Below are 17,654 nucleotides of genomic sequence, written 5' to 3'. Positions count from 1 at the left end.
AACTAAAGCCACGGGTTCACCTAGGTTAAATGATACATAGAGATTCTCCCACAAAATGACCTTACTTCCAGTGCACTATGTTTTGTGTTACTGTCAAAATAGGCAAGAAATTCTTTCATTGATAGTACTGAATACTATATGATCTCCCTTCTGTACAGAATCAAAAAAAACAAACCAGAAAAAAAAAAAAAGTCATGGATATAGAGAATAGACTGGTGGTTGCCTGGAGGTAGGGGGAGGCAAAATGGAGGAAGTAAATAAAACTCATGGGGACATATGTACAGCATGGTAACTATACTTAGTAATACTGTATCGCGTATTTGAAATTAGCTAGGAGAGTGGATCTTGAAAGTCCTCATCACAAATGGAATAAATGTTGGTAGCTGTATATGGTGATGGATGTTGACTTATTTTGATTATTTTACAATATATAACAAATATTGAATCATGTTGTACACCTGAAACTAATAAAATGTTTCATCAGTTATACCTCAGTTTTTAAAAAAAGAAACGCTTTCATTAGTGCGTTAAATAATTTGCTAAAAAAGAAAAGAAGTGTGGATAGAATGCATTATTGACTCTGCTTTTTACAAAATCTTCCATTATAAATTGGGAATTGAACCACTGTGGGGCACCTGGGTGGCGCAGTCGGTTAAGCGTCCGACTTCGGCTCAGGTCATGATCTCGCGGTTCGTGAGTTCGAGCCCCGCGTCAAGCTCTGTGCTGACAGCTCAGAGCCTGGAGCCTGTTTCAGATTCTGTGTCTTCCTCACTCTCTGACCCTCCCCTGTTCATGCTCTGTCTCTCTCTGTCTCAAAAATAAATAAACGTTAAAAAACAAATTAAAAAAAGGAATTGAACCATTGTAAATTAGAAATACCCCCAGCACTACTTCTTAAATTTACCCCATCCGAAGGTTTTTACTCCCTTTAATTCAAATTTGAATGCTTGAGTAATTGGCACCCGAAGGCTACAGCTTTTTAGTTTTGACTTCCATAGTTCCACACTTCATTCATTCCTCTACTCTGTTTATCTTCTCCATCAGTACCAAGAATTATGAGACCTTCTCTTTTCATTCTGTAACTATGAATTGAATACCTTCTCTGCCAGGCATTCAGTTTGGTTGTAGGTAATAGCAAAATGGAAAAGCTTTGTTTTTTTTCTCAAGCTTATTTATTTTGAGAGAGAGAGAGAATGAGAGAACACATGTGCACACAAGTAGGGGAGGAGCAGAAAGAGAAAGAGAGAGAGAGGGAGAGAGAGAGAGAGAGAGAGAGAGAGAGAGAGAGAGAATCCCAAATAGGATCCAGGCTGGCACCCAGAGCCCTATGCAGGCTCGATCTTAAAAACCATGAGATCATGACCTGAGCCGAAATCAGACACCTAACTAACTGAACCACCCTGGTGCCCTGAAAAAGCTTCTTATGGAGTTTTCATTTTAGTGGAGAATTGGTTATAAAATACCCCATGTTACCCTTTTTTTTTTTTTAATGTTTATTTATTTTTGAGAGAGAGAGAGAGGGGCAGAGCACGTGCAGGGAAGGCCCAGAGAGAGAGACACAGAATTCGAAGCAGGCTCCAGGCTCTGAGCTGTCAGCACAGAGCCCGATGTAGGGTTCAGACCTACAAACTGTGAGATCATGACCTGAGCTGAAGTCGGATGCCTAACCGACTGAGCCACCCAGGCGCCCCCCATGTTATTCTTAAAATGTGGATGTAATGTCTCCAGATTTTAGCACCCTACCTTGCACATGAGGCAAAATTGTAAATTCTCTTTGGTCCAGAAGATTAAGGGACGTCTAAGAGTTGTAATAGAAAGTTGAGGTGAACCAACACACCTGAGGCAGAAGAAGCAACAGAAAAGGTGGTGTGGGGGCACCTGGGTGGCTCAGCTGGTTGAGCATCCGACTTCAGCTCAGGTCGTGATCTCACAGTTCGGGGGTTCGAGCCCCGCATTGGGCTCTGTGCTGACAGCTCAGAGCCTGGAGCATGCTTCGGATTCTGTCTCTCCCTATCTCTGCCCCTCCCCCACTTGTGCTCGTCTCTGCCTCTAAAAACTGAATCAACCTTAAAAAAAGTTTTTTTTTTTTTATGGGGCGCCTGGGTGGCTCAGTCGGTTGGGCAGCCGACTTCGGCTCAGGTCACGATCTCGCGGTCCGTGAGTTCGAGCCCCACGTCGGGCTCTGGGCTGATGGCTCAGAGCCTGGAGCCTGCTTCCGATTCTGTGTCTCCCTCTCTCTCTGCCCCTCCCCCATTCATGCTCTGTCTCTCTCTGTCTCAAAAATAAATAAAACGTTAAAAAAAAAATTTTTTTTTTTTTAATTTTTTTTTTTTTCAAAAAAATTTTTTTTTTTTAAAAAGAGGTGGTGTGGAAGTAAGCCGCATGCTTTGAATGACTAGTGTTGCGGTGCCTGTCTACTCTTTCTTAACTGGTGTTTTATAAAAATAATATATTGGCATTTTTATAATTTAGCCTTTAAGATTGTCTCCAGAAAAGACATTCCCTTGTTTACGTGAATTTATTCATGTCTATGTTAGTTGTGCTTTTCTCTCTCCTTCTGTTCCTCACTATAGGTAAATAGATGTCTAGCCTACAGCCAGATATGGAGGGACTCTTCTTCCGAGGAAAATATCAGAAAAATGGAGCAAATGGAAATTAGACAACCCAGTGATTTTAGGACCTATGATTAAGTTCTTCAGATCTTTTTCTTTTCAGTACTTGAAAGTGTTTTGTTCAGTTCTACAGCAAATTCATAAAGAGATTATTAATACTCCTTAAATTTTATGGGATACTATATTTAGCATATAGTACCACAGAGGCGCCTGGGTAGCTCAGTCGGTTAAGCATCTGACTCTTAATTTTGGCTCAGGTCATGATCTCATGGTTTGTGAGTTCAGGCCCCACATCGGGCTCTGCACTGACAGTGCAGAGCCTGCTTGGGATTCTTTCTTTCCTTCTCTGTCGAAGGCTTGTTCTTCCTCTCTCTCTCTCTCTCTCTCTCTCTCTCTCTCTCTCTCAAAATAAATAAATAAAAACTTTAAAAAGTAGCGTATAGTACCACAGACTCATATTTATGGTATAAACTATACAGTATCGGAGAGCCATTCATTTTCTTGTGTATTTCATTCTGTGTAAAGTTTGTGACTAATTTTTGTCACAGATCTTAGCTAAATTTCCTTTTTGACAGACTTTCTCCATCTTTCCATTTTTGTTTCTTATGATGCCATCTTTTTTTTAAGCTTTTATTTAAATTCTAGTTAGTTAACCATACAGTGTATACAATATAGTGATTCAACACTTCCATACAATGCCTGGTGCTCACAAGTGCCCTCCTTAATCCCCATCACCTATTTAACCCATCCCAACACCCACTTCCCTTCTGGTAACATCAGTTCTCTAAAAGTCTGTTTCTTGGTTTGCCTCTCTTTTTTTTTTTTTCTTCATTTGCTCATTTATTTCTTAAATTACATTATGAGTGGGGCGCCTGGGTGGCTCAGTCGGTTAGGCATCCGACTTCAGCTCAGGTCACGATCTCGCGGTCCGTGAGTTCAAGCCCCGTGTCAGGCTCTGGGCTGATGGCTCGGAGCCTGGAGCCTGCTTCTGATTCTGTGTCTCCCTCTCTCTCTGCCCCTCCCCTGTTCATGCTCTGTCTCTCTCTGTCTCAAAAATAAATAAACATTAAAAAAAAAATTGCATTATGAGTGAAATCATAATGGTGTTTGTCTTTCACAGACCTATTTTGCTTAGCATAATACTCTCTAGCTCCATCCATGTTGTTGCAAATGGCAAGATTTCATTCTTTTTTATGGCTGGGCAATATTCCATTTATATATATACCACATCTTCTTTATCCATTCATCAATTGATGGACACTTGGACTGTTTCCATAGTTTGGCTCCTATAAACATCAGGGTGCATGTATCCCTTCAAATTATTATTTTTGTATTCTTTGGATAAATACCTAGTGCAATTGCCAGATTATAGGGTAGTTCTATTTTTACCTTTCTGAGGAACCTTCACACTGTTTTCCACAGTGGCTGCACCAGTTTGCATTCCCACCAACGGGCCACCAATGGTGTAAGAGAGTTCCCCTTTCTCCACATCCTCACCAACATTTGTTGTTTCTTGTGTTGTTGATTTTAGCCATTCTGATAGGTGTGGAATATCACGTGGATTTGATTTGTATTTCCCTGATGATGAGTGACGGTGAGCATGTTTTCATGTATCTGTTGGCCAGCCATCTGTATGTCTTCTGCCCATTTTTTAATTGGATTATTTAGTTTTGGGGGGTTGCGTTTGATAATTTCTTTATAGGTTTTGGATACTAACTCTTTATCCAATATGCCATTTTCAAATATATTCTCCCATTCCATAGGTTGCCTTTTAGTTTTGTTGATTGTTTCCTTCGCTGTGCAGAAGCTTTTTATTTTGATGTTGTTCCGGTAGTTTATTTTTTATTTTGTTTCCCTTGCAACATATCTAGAAGAAGTTGCTAAGGCCAGTGTCTAAGAAGTTACTGCTTGTGTTCTCTTCTAGAGTATTTTATTTTATTTCATTTCATTTCATTTATTTATTTTTAGAGAGAGCATGAGAGCAAGGAAATGGGGCAAAGAGAGAGAATCTTAAGTAGGCTCCATGCTCAGCATAGAGCCTGATGTGGGGCTCAATCCCATGACCCTTAGGATCTTGACCTGAGACAAAATCAAGAATTGGACGCTCAACCGGCTGAGCCACCCAGGCACCCCTCTTCTAGGATTTTTATGGCTTCAGGTCTCCCATTTAGGTCCTTAATCCATTTTGGATTTATGTTTGTGTTTGGCGTAAGACAGTGGTTCAGGCTAATTCTATTTCATGTGGCTATCCAGTTTTCTCAGCACCATTTGTTAAAGAGACATTCCTTTTCCCATTGGATATTCTTTCCTGCTTTGTCGAAGATTAATTGACCATATATTTGTGGGTTCATTTCTGTGATTTCTGTTCTGTTCCATTGATCGAGGTGTCTATGTTTGTGCCAGTACCATACTGTTTTGATTACTACAGCTTTGTAGTATAACTTGAAGTCTGGAGTTGTGATGCCTCCAACTTTGTTTTTGTTTTTGTTTTTGTTTCAAGGTTGCTCTGGCTCTTCGGAGTCTTCTGTGGTTCCGTACAAATTTTAGGAATGTTTGTTCGAGCTCCATGAAAAATGCGTTGGTATTGTGATAGGGATTGCATTAACTGTGTAGATTGCTTTGGGTAGTAATATTTGTTCTTCCAATCTAGGAGCCTGGAATGTCTTTGCATTTCTTTGTGTCATCTTGAATTTTTTTCATCAGTGTTCTATAGTTTTCAGAGCACAAGTTTTCCACCTCTTTGGTTAGGTTTATTCCTAGGTATCTTACTTTTTTGGCTGCAGTTGTACATGGGATTAATTCCTTAATTCCTCTTTTTCTTGCTTCATTATTGGTGTATACAAATGCAACAGATTTCTACACATTGATCTTGTACTATGCGACTTTACTAAATCCATTTATCAGTTCAGTTTTTTGGTGGAGTCTTTTGGGTTTTCTATATAGAATATCATGTCATCTGCAAAGAGTGAAAATTTCACTTCTTCCTTGCTGATTTGGATACCTTTTACTTCTTTTTGCTGTCTGATTGCTGTGGCTAGGACTTCCAGTACTGTGTTGAACAACAGTGGTGAGAGTGGACAACCCTGTCTTACTCCTGACGGTAGAGGAAAATCTCTGTTTTCCCCATTTAGGGTGATCTTAGCTGTGGGTTTTTCATAGATGGCCTTTATTATGTTGAGGTTATGTTCCCTCTAAACCTACTTTCTTGAGGATTTTTATTACGAATGGATGTTGTACTTTCTCAGATGCATTTTCTGCATCTATTGAAATGATCATATGGTTCTTACCCTTTCTTTTATTAATGTGATGTCTCACCCTGATTGATTTGCAAATACTGAGCCACCTTTGCAACCCAGGAATAAATCTCACTTGATCATAGTGAATGATTTTTCTCATGTATCGTTGGATTCAGTTTGCTAGTATTTTATTGAGAATTTTTACATTTATGTTCATCAGGGATATTGGCTTATAGTTCTCTTTTTTAGTGGTGTCTTTATTTGGTTTTAGTATCAGGGTAATGTTGGCTTCATGGAATGAATTTGGAAGTTTTCTTCTCTGTTTTTTGGAATAGTTTGAGAATAGGTATTAATTCTTCTTTAAATGTTAGGTAAAGGGTGGCTAACCTGGGTGGTTCAGTTAAACCTCTGCCTCTTGATTTCAGTTCAGGTCATGATCTCATGGCTTGTGAGATTAAGCCCCATGTTGGGCTCCTTTCTGACAGCACAGTCCATTTGGAATTCTCTCTCTCCGTCTCTCACTGTCCCTTCCCCACTCGGACACTTTTTCTCTCAAAATAAATAAACATTGTTTTAAAATAAATAAATAAATAAATAAATAAATAAATAAATAAATAAATAAATAAATAAAATTCACTGACATCTATTATTACCTTACCTCCCAGTCTTGATTAGATCTGTTAACTCTTAAATATTAAATGGTCAGGTTTTTATCGCCGTTTTAACATAATATCATTTTCCCCTTAATATTAATAAACGAAAGCATGTTTTCTAGGAAAATTTTTACGAGAAAACAAGAACTGAGCTATGCCTATGTTTTTAACATACTTTAGCAAATGCAGTGTTGTTTTGTACATGTGTTTTAAGTAGGCTCCACACCCAATGTGGGGCTTGAACTCAAACCCTAAGATCAAGAGTCATGTGTTCTACCAACTGAGCCCGCTAGGAGCCCCTGTTTTGTATATTATTAAGATAAACATTATAGATGACCTTTTTGGTTTTCTTAAGCAGAAACCTTTTTTCTTAACCAAAACCTTTTTGGTTTTCTTTAATAACAACAATATTAAAATATGCTTTGAGAACAGTGCTTTTAGGTTGTTTTTATGTGGGCTTTTCTCATCCCTGGTTGGGACTGTATTCTCTAGAATTTTTTTTTTCTAATTAAAATTTGTTGGAAATCTATCTAAGTACTTCATCTTGTGTATACACTATTGTTAATTTTTTTTTAAGTTTGAATTCCAGTTGTTCGTTGTTGGTATATTTTGTATATTGACCTTGTATCCTGCAGCTTTGATCTAGTGTACTTATTAGTTCCAGAAGTATTTTCATGGATGCTTTGGAGTTTTCTACATAAATAGTCATGTCATCTCTGAATAAAGATACTTTTATTATTTCTTTTCCAAACTGTAAACCTTTTCTTTTTCTTTATTATTTTCCCTCAAGCATGATATTACTACTTTTAAAAATAGATAATGTAAGATTTCTTTTCTATTTTTTTTAAGGCTTTATTTTTAAGTAATCTGTATATCCAAGGTAGGGCTCAGACTTACAACCCTGAGCTCAAAAAGTCACATGTTCTACCCACTGAGCCAGCCAGATGCCCCTCTCAGATTTCTTTTAAAGCCTAATTTCCTCTCCTACAATTCATCATTATTTGTCAAACTTCTTTGTGAATTTGACACACACAACTAAGTAAATAGGTTTTTCTATTGATCTGAATAGGTTTTCTTCTTGTTGTCAAGAAAATCACTGAGTAGAACATGAACTGATCCCTTACCAACTCTATTCATATTCCTAGTGGAAAAGATTCAACAAACTTACTCTAGTCTCTTATTTAGTCAATCTGAGTAAAAATAATAGTATTTCTTTCTTTTTTTTTTTTTTTTTTCCTTAACTATATGGTTCAGTAATGTGTTAACCTGTGTTCATTCTTCAGGAAACACAAGAAGCAAGGAAGTCATTCAATAAGAAGGATGAAGAACATATATTGTCAGGAAGGGAAAAGAGATTGGCTGAGCAGGTGTCCTCATACAATGTGAGTAAGAATAAAATATACAAGCTTTTCTTTTTTTGTATCCTTCAATGCTCTTCTTATATTTTCTTTCTTGTTTCTCATTCTTTTATATGTCTTCCTTTTTACCTCAGTGTTTTTCTGTACATCTGCCCTTAGAAATATTCCATTCTGTTGTATAATGTATAGTTATATAAAATCCTTTTTATAGGCTTTTTGTAGGATTTTTTCATGTATTCATGTAATGTTTTCAGTTTGTAGTTGAAGGAAGGAAGAAAGGAAGGAAGGAAGGAAGGAAGGAAGGAAGGAAGGAAGGAAGGAAGAAATCATTTTTACATAAAGAAGTGGATGAGAATGGAATGCAGTTCATTATAGCGATCCATTCAATTCTTTTTTTTTTTTTTTAATTTTTAACATTTATTTATTGTTGAGAGACAGAGAGACACAGAGCATGAGCAGGGGAGGGGCAGAGAGAGGAGGAGACCTAGAATCTGAAGCAGGCTCCAGGCTCCAAGCTGTCAGCACAGAGCCTGACGTGGGGCTCGAACTCACAAACTGTGAGATCATGACCTGAGCTGAAGTCAGACGCTTAACTGACTGAGCCACTCAGGTGCCCCTCCATTCAATTCTTTAAACAATTTCTGAGTTATTTACTGAAACCTCATAGAGATCTATTAACAGAAATTATTAATGATCTCTCAACTGTCAACTTATTAGGACCTCCTTCAGTATTTTTCACACTGGTCCAGTTACTTTATTTTCTTAATTTTTCTTTCTGGATCTATATAATGAGAATAACTTTTAGTTTGCGGAGGTAATGTGAAGATTACATTATAGTAAATGATCAGTAAATCTGACACATGGCATTTATGAGTGATTCTTATATACCTGACACTACTAAATCCTTTTTAATTATGTCATTAACTCCTCCCCACCCAAATATTTGAAAATGATTACTACCATTTTACAGCTGATAAAATGAAGTTCAAATTGTTTGCCCAAGGTTACCAGTGTTGAAACTAGCAGGACCACCATTGCAACCCAGATTTTTCTGAATCCAGAACTTAAGTTCCTATTTCTCCATGCTCTATGTATTGAGAGCTTATTTTTTCTTAGCAATAACTAATGAATGTTTTAAATTTCCTTCACTTTTCCTGAAAATAAAGAATTAGAAAGCATTTGACTTGCACATCTATTTTTTTTCTAAAAGATTTGACCAAGATTTATGAAATGAGTGAGAGGGATTAAGAAGATGGAAATAGGGGCGCCTGGGTGGCTCAGTCGGTTAAGTGGCCGAACTCGGCTCAGGTCATGATCTCACGGTCCGTGAGTTCGAGCCCCGCCTCGGGCTCTGTGCTAACAGCTCAGAGCCTGGAGCCTGTTTCAGATTCTGTGTCTCCCTCTCTCTGACCCTCACCCATTCATGCTCTGTCTCTCTCTGTCTCAAAAATAAATAAACGTTAAAAAAAATAAAAATAAATTAAAAAAAAGAAGATGGAAATAGTGGTAATTCAAATAAATACTCAACTAACATAATATCTTTTGTACATTCTGCTAAAACCTGCAGCTCCAGATTGAGCTTATTCAATTGATAGGGAATAACTACCATATAACCTAATTGACAAAGTCAGTTCTGATTTGTCAAATCAGCCAAGTAAGACTTACTTTCTATCAGAAACTCTCACTTCATTTTTCCATTCAAATAGATGTGTTCCTGATTATTCCAGTGGCACTTCTGAGTTCTAAAGTAGATAGATATCGTGAGTTTGTCTCCTGGATGAAATAAGATGCTACCATTTTTAACGTTTCTTACCAACGCCTTTTTCTGTTGCTTTCACAGAGCTCTTTTTACTTCTTTGCTCTCACATTTTTTAACAAGGTAGGGCCTGGAAGAGATGTGGTTGCTAAGCAAAACTTGCCCTTTCTTCCATTGCCCGTCTATTCAGTGTCTGCACACAGATCATTCCAACAAAAAGCAAAACATCAATTTCCGAGGGACACCACACACTTAAGAGAAATTTGTTTCAGACACAGAACACAGAGCCCTCCTGGGCTTACAGTTCCTCAGTCAGAGGAAGTTCCCTCATGCCAGTATTTCACATTTTTTGTTCGAAACCATGGAGACTTGCTCTCCTAGGCAGTATTCTTACAGGGAGATTCTGAGAGGCCTCTCCCTTGTTAAATGGCAGAGGGCTATAATAAAAGGGGAGAGATCAAGATAAAAAGAGGGGTGCCTGGGGGGCTCAGTCCATTAGACATCTGACTTCAGCTCAGGTCACGATCACTCAATCAGTGAGTTCGAGCCCTGCATTAGGCTCTGTGCTGACAGCCCAGAACCAGGAGACTGCTTCGGATTCTGTGTCTCCCTCTCTCTCTGCTGCTCCCCCACTTGTGCTCTGTCTCTCTCTCTCAAAAATGAATAAACGTTAAAAAAAATTTTTTTAGATGGGGCGCCTGGGTGGCGCAGTCGGTTAAGCGTCCGACTTCAGCCAGGTCACGATCTCGCGGCCCGTGAGTTCGAGCCCCGCGTCGGGCTCTGGGCTGATGGCTCAGAGCCTGGAGCCTGTTTCCGATTCTGTGTCTCCCTCTCTCTCTGCCCCTCCCCCGTTCATGCTCTGTCTCTCTCTGTCTCAAAAATAAAATTAAAAAAAAACGTTAAAAAAAAAAAAAAAAAAAAAAAAAAGAGAAATTTGTTTCAGACACAGAACACAGAGCCCTCCTGGGCTTACAGTTCCTCAGTCAGAGGAAGTTCCCTCATGCCAGTATTTCACATTTTTTGTTCGAAACCATGGAGACTTGCTCTCCTAGGCAGTATTCTTACAGGGAGATTCTGAGAGGCCTCTCCCTTGTTAAATGGCAGAGGGCTATAATAAAAGGGGAGAGATCAAGATAAAAAGAGGGGTGCCTGGGGGGCTCAGTCCATTAGACATCTGACTTCAGCTCAGGTCACGATCACTCAATCAGTGAGTTCGAGCCCTGCATTAGGCTCTGTGCTGACAGCCCAGAACCAGGAGACTGCTTCGGATTCTGTGTCTCCCTCTCTCTCTGCTGCTCCCCCACTTGTGCTCTGTCTCTCTCTCTCAAAAATGAATAAACGTTAAAAAAAATTTTTTTAGATGGGGCGCCTGGGTGGCGCAGTCGGTTAAGCGTCCGACTTCAGCCAGGTCACGATCTCGCGGTCCGTGAGTTCGAGCCCCGCGTCAGGCTCTGGGCTGATGGCTCAGAGCCTGGAGCCTGTTTCCGATTCTGTGTCTCCCTCTCTCTCTGCCCCTCCCCTGTTCATGCTCTGTCTCTCTCTGTCCCAAAAATAAATAAACGTTGAAAAAAAAAAAATTTTTTTTTTAAAATTTTTTTTAGAGAGATAAAAAGATGCATCATCAACCAAATCAATTTGAAGTGAGGTTACATGAAGAAGTTGAGAGTTGTGGGTGGATAATCTTAAAATTAGCCATACCTTCCCACCATGTGTAATCCACTCTCTGTAGCCCCCGGGCCCGCATATGCCCTGTGCCCCACTTTGCAAGCTGCCGGTCTACACTGCCTACCTCTGCTGCTGCTTTCCACTCCCTGCTTCTTCAGTCTAGGGCCCTTCTGTCTTGTACTTCAGTCAATACTGAGAAGTCTACAATGAACCTCTAATTGATGAAGCCAGTTGCCTTTGCCCAGACCTCATCCTACTAGATATATTTGAAAATGTGAGCACCTGTCCCAGCTAAGAAGAAAGAAAATAAGGGATGTCGGAGAAAGAACAAAACTGGAAGGAACAGAACTCTCTTAGCGTATGGAATATGCCACTGTATATCCCGAACAGGCCTTGAATTTGATCGCTTCGGTGCCATTACTTTTCTGGTTTGCCCTTGTTCTCGCTTCAGCCTGGCAGGGCCCTTCCTATTCCCGTCCGCTCGTTCAGGTTTCACAGACCCACGCATCCGTGAAACTCTAACCAGGCTCCTAGGCAACGATGGACTTGCTCTTCCTCTCTCAGCCGTGTTCTTGGTTTGGACTTTGTGGCACATCGCAGGATGCTTCTCATTATGGTTATTTAAACATGTGTTCCCCCTCTGTCTTGCTTGTGAGTGTATGTGGCAGTAGTTAGTAGATAACCTTCATTTTGGCTGATTGAATTTGCCCCTGTTACGTATTTGTTTCATAGATGCTGTATTGGTTTTGGCAAAAATTGTTAGGGTTTGTGAAAAGCCCTCTCTAGTGTTCGTCATCACTGCTTAATCATTTTGTTCGTGATCGTATTCTGTCCGTAGTCTATACCAACAAAGATTTTCACTTCTACTCTCCTGCTCTCCCCAGGAATCAAAAAGATCAGAATCTCTTATGGACATTCATCATAAGAAATTAAAGACTAAGGCTGCTGAAGAGAAAAATAAGCCCCAAGAACGAATACCATTTGATCGTGATAAGGATCTCAAAGTTAATCAGTTTGATGAAGCTCAGAAAAAAGCCCTGATAAAGAAATCTAGAGAGCTAAACACCAGATTTTCACACGGCAAAGGCAGTATGTTTTTATAAGTAAGTATACTTCAGTGAGGTATAGTTTCAAACTGATGAACTTGAACTTTTCTATATAATCTGTTATCTGCGAATGATTGCATGTAAAAATCTATTCCCTTTTATAATAAAGTAGATTATAAACCTTAAAATCTTTTTCTATAAGTAAACGGTGATTTTTTTTTTTTTTAATATTCAGCCTTGTGTGATAAAAAATGTAGTTTACTGGAAAAGTAGCCTTGTCCTCATAATAACCTAACCAGGCATTACCATTAAAGGCACTAAAATTTAAGTTTAGTTTAGAAGAAATGGCAAAGGTAAGAGTGGTTTGAGGCTGGGGTAAATGTGCATGCTTTTTTTGTTTTTTTTTTAAGTTTATTTATTTTAAGAGACAGAGAGAGGATCCCAAGCAGGCTCTGCGGTGACACAGGGCTTGAACCCATAAACCACGAGATCACTACCTGAGCCAAAATCAAGAGTCAGATGCTTAACCTGCTTAGCCACCCAGGCACCCCAATATGCATGCTTTTTTAAAGAATGGACAAAGGAAATGTGTTTGCAGTCTCTGTGTTAAATACGATCATAGAACGTGTTTAGTGCTTTGAAAGCTTCTCTATGAGTTAAGGTTCAAAATGATTACATCCTTCATCCATAGCCCAATCTGACAAGGGCTCATAATGGTGATTAAGGAATTATGTAAAAGCTGAGGTTGCTTCTTAAAACCTTTATCATTTTTAATTGTATGAAACCTACATCAATATTGAATTGTGGCTTTAAAGGAAAATACAGGAGTGCCCGGCTGGCTCAGTCAGTGGAGTATGTGACTCTTGATCTCAGGGTTGTGAGTTTGAGCTCTACACTGGGTGTAGAGGTTACCTAAAAATAAAATCTTGGTGTGCCTGGGTGGCTCAGGCAGTTAAGCCTCTTACTCTTGATTTGGGCTCAGGTCATGATCTCAAAGTTTGTGGGTTTAAGCCCCGTGTTGGGCTCTGCACTGGTCACGCAGAGCCTGCTTGGGGTTCTCTCTTTCCCTCTGTCTGCCCCTCCCCTGCTCTCTCTCTCTCTCTCAAAATAAATAAACTTTAAAAAATAATAATAAAATCTTAAAAATAATAAAGGAAAATATAGTTAAAGTTAGAAATATTTTCCAACTTACTGAACTTTCTTATTCTTACTGCAGGGGGATTTCCCTGTGCAATGAAGAAAAGTTGAAGAATACTCTATTATCTGTCTGTCCACCTTCATTCCTTTGTTTTGAGTTTAAGATTGGAGATTATTTTAGTCTTAAAAACCATACAAACTTACCTTGTGCTGTCCTTTACCTTGTCCTTTAAAGTCACGTGGAAACCTAAAGTCAGTATTTCTTACGTGGAATAGAATTTCATGTGCTTTTGGCTTCTGATGAAGTGTGGGCTTTTCTTCAAGTAATTATTTTGAGGATGTCCCCCCATCTCCTAATTTGTGTGACGTCTCTTAAGTACCCTCTAAGGTCTGGTCAGGACTATCTGCTAAATCTCCACAAGAGCTTAGACTTCCTCGTGAGATACTATTAACCTGCCCTGGAGTAAGTGTGTCGGGTCCTTGCGGTAAGTCCATGAATTGGAAGTTATTTGGGTTTTCCCTCTAAACTTGAGCCAGTGAATGCACATTTACAAATAGAGGGTTTGGAGGTCTTGTCCTGTTAACATTTTGCTTGTTTGGGCAAACGGGGCTTTTTGTCTGTTGTTTGGGTTTTTGTTTTTTCATTGGTTGGTTGGTTGGTTGGTTGGTTGGTTTTTAAGTCAGAAAGAGGGACCTCTGCATTGTCTCATGTGCTAAGGAAAAACTATTTCGATTTTTCCAACTTTAATAAGTATTTCTAGGGGAGGAAATCTGAGGGACAAAATATGCCATTAACCATTAACAGTGTGAAGCCTAGGACTTGGTCTCTATGGTTTCAATCAAAGCTTTCTAAGTCTTTGAACTTTGCTTTGAGATGATCTAACTTAACCCATTTGTATTTAACAGATTTTAGCTAATTTATTGGGGACTGATCTTTTATATCAATCATGAATATTTTTTTTAAAAAAATCAAAATTAGCCCTGAATACAAAAATATAAATGGAAACTCTAATCATAACCACTCTAATGAGAGTATATTAGTTTGTAATGCTTTAGGTACTGTTTCTTAAAATGTCAAATAGAGCATTCTAAATAGTTAAAGCCTAAATCCAAGTCCTCTAAATTATGTTTTCTTACAGAGTAATTCTGATTGTTCACTAGTTCTGTGTCCTAGTTTTGATGAAGTATGAGGAGTTTTGTTTTCTGTGGGGAAAAAGAACACAAACCAGAGACTAGGTGGGAAGTGTGGGGTTTTAATGGAAAAAATTCTGATTCCTAGGGTTTTTTTAGGCGTTATGAAAATTGAGTGAACTGTTCAGATTATGGCACAAATCAGTCTTCTTTACTCTCTTATAATACCAGTGTAAGATATTATAGCCTACTCGAGGAGTGTTGCTATTAAATAGATTAATTAAGGGTGCCTGCGTGGCTCAGTCAGTTAAGCGTTGGGCTTTGGCTCAGGTCATGATCTCGCAGTTCATGAGATTGAGCCCCACATTTGGGCTCTGTGCTGACGGTGCAAAGCCTGCTTGGGATTCTCTCTCTCCCTCTCTCTCTGCTCCTTCCCTGGTCACACACGCGTGCTCTCGCTCTCAAAGATAAATAAACTTAAAAAAAAAAAAAAGATGAATTATTCTCCTAAGGAAATTGAAAAAGCTTCTTGTCTAAGCAAAATTGAACTAAAGATGTCATTTTTAGTGGGTAATGCCTTCTGAACACAAAACTTTGTGTAAAAGCATCCATTGCTCTCATTTAATTTGGTTATATTTTTTTCCTTGGTGAAATGAAGAAATGTTTTCCAGTTCCTCATCCTTAAATAAATTTCTAACATTACGTCTTAGGGAAACTTGGTATTTTTTAAAGTAAAAATGTCACCATTGGTTACTTATTTTTCCTTGCTTTATTCATCTTAAAGGGATAGGATGTTTCTGTATCGCATATTTACTATTTTTTTCTCTCACCCTTGAAGTGTCTTTGTCCTTAGCAAAAGTAAGAAAAACCTTTTCTTTCTGCATAATGCCTTCCATAAGTTGCCAGCTTACTGCCCCTTTAGATGTAATGCTCTTTCATGCCACCTGAGGACAATTTTAATAAAATATAAGGCCAGACCAGAGGGTTTTTTGTCCCTGTGAGAGATTAAGCCCAATATAACAACACTGATAATAAAAGAACAGAGTTGCTATTTACACAGGATACAAAGGTGCTCATGTCAGCCCCTCCCCCTTTCAAAATGGTAAAAAGCCTAATTAAATCAAGTCTCCATCCATCTGGAGGGAAATTGGCATTGTTGACATCTTCTAGTAAGAACTCTTTAATTACCTACATTTCTTGGTCAGGTTTTATAGAACCATGACATCTTTTGAAACTTAAAAATGAAGAGGGGCGCTTGGGTGGCTCAGTTGGTTAAACGTCTGACTCTTGACTTTGGCTCAGGTCATGATCTCACGGGTTCATGAGATTGAGCCCTGAGTTGGGCTCTGCGCTAACAGCACAGAGCCTGTTTGGGATCCTCTCTCTCCCTCTCTGCCTGTCCCCTGCTTTCACACACATGTACACACGCTCGCTCTCTCTCGCTCTCTCCTCTCTCTTCTCTCACAAGCTCTCTGAAAATAAATAAATGAACTTTAAAAAAGATGGAGAAGAAAAAAGCAATACTAAGTTCAAAAGGTGAAGCAGATACTCCAACTTTCTTTATTGTTGAAGGTGATATCTAAGTTCAGTGTATCTGAAATTATATGATTTTTGTCTGCCTGTATAAATTGTCATCTCAGATAGATTTAGTTGCTTCCACTAGTAACCACAAAAAAAAAAAAAAAAAAAAAAAGCCATGGTCTTACTAAGAGTTTTTAATCGTGTTTGGATGTAGCAACCATTTGACATTTAATTTATCTCTTGAAATTTTAATGGTTCTATGAATTAACGACTTGTTTTAGAAGTGAGATGGAGATTTACCTGGTACTGAGGCTTACATGCCCCAGAATAGATTAATACTTATTCTATAAATTATTTGGTCCCCAAACATTATGACGCTTTATATTTCTTACATAGGGTGGATAATGTTAATATTATTACTCAGAAATGTGTGATCTTGGGAGATAGTTTTCTAACTATTTACAAGAGTCCTTGTCATGTCTCTTTCACTTCTTCCATGGTACTAAGTATTGTTAGAAAACAATTCACTGTTAATGTATCTGAGAAGAAGAATTAACATAGAGAGAAGTGGTCAGAGATAGTGCCTGTGCTAACATCAATGCCAAATCTCCTCTATCATGATAGTAATTCTACTTTGGCCTTGAATGGCATCATGAGATTTAAGTATGCAGTTAGAGGTCATGTATTTCCTATTATAGGACAGGTGTATGTTTTGTGGCTTAAAAAATTGTTTAACTGTGACTGTATTATGTACAAAATCAAAGAGCTATCCACTGCCTCTTTGAATCTTTTCATTTTGAGCTTTACAATAAAAGACTTTTTAGAAAAGAATTCCTGATGTATAATTTTTTATGTACAAATAAAGTTTCATCTATATCTCAGGAGTTGTGGTCTTTTTGTTTTGTTTTGTTTTAATGTTTCTTTTATTTTTGAGCGAGAGCACGCGCAGGGGAAGGCAGAGAGAGGAAGACAAAGGATCCGAAGCAGGCTCCACATTGACAGCAGGGAGCCCCGATGTGGGGCTCGAACTCACGAACACAAGATCATGACCTGAGTTGAAGTTGGTTGCTCAACTGACGGAGCCACCCAGGTGCCCCAATTTTTGTTTTGCTTAAATATTATTAATTCATCTGGAGCAGGCAATATTAGTAAAGAGAGTATTTCACAAAAATCTACTCTGGCCAACCAGAACATTTTAGGAAGATGGCTCACTTACCAGGTTTTCCTTATCCCAACATAACGACAAATAGTAATATTCCTTAGAAATTTAAGACAAATTGGAAATGCTTTTAAGAGCACCGTGGCACAAGAGGGGTCATCCTGGGTTATAACTAAGATTCCATTGTTCTGCATGTTGTAAGGTTCTATAACAGTTGGTGGTGTTTTCAGGAGTGTTTTATTAGCAGATTGTTTTTTCTTTCTCTCCTTTCCAAATGCTTTGCAAAAGCATGTATTCTTTTATAATTTGGAGTGGGGCATTATCCCCCCCTTTTTCAAGTCCTAATTTTGTATTACATATGCCTCTTTAGGGAAAGCAAT

General features: G+C 38.6%; 1 protein-coding gene across 1 annotated transcript in view; it reads left to right on the top strand.

Moving 5' to 3' along the window:
- The window catches only part of GPALPP1 (GPALPP motifs containing 1), a 28,103-nt gene extending 11,107 nt beyond the window's left edge, over nucleotides 1-16,996 (top strand). Inside the window, exons 7-9 of the mRNA XM_043579144.1 lie at nucleotides 7,785-7,883; nucleotides 12,165-12,383; nucleotides 13,543-16,996. Coding sequence (XP_043435079.1) covers nucleotides 7,785-7,883; nucleotides 12,165-12,383 — 318 coding nt within the window. The 3' untranslated portion in view covers nucleotides 13,543-16,996. The remainder of the gene's footprint in view (nucleotides 1-7,784; nucleotides 7,884-12,164; nucleotides 12,384-13,542) is intronic.
- The last annotated feature ends 658 nt before the right edge of the window (nucleotides 16,997-17,654 follow it).

This window comes from Prionailurus bengalensis, chromosome A1 (genome assembly GCF_016509475.1).
Source record: "Prionailurus bengalensis isolate Pbe53 chromosome A1, Fcat_Pben_1.1_paternal_pri, whole genome shotgun sequence".
NCBI classification, from domain to species: Eukaryota; Metazoa; Chordata; class Mammalia; order Carnivora; family Felidae; genus Prionailurus; species Prionailurus bengalensis.
This window is presented reverse-complemented; position numbering and strand designations above follow the sequence as displayed.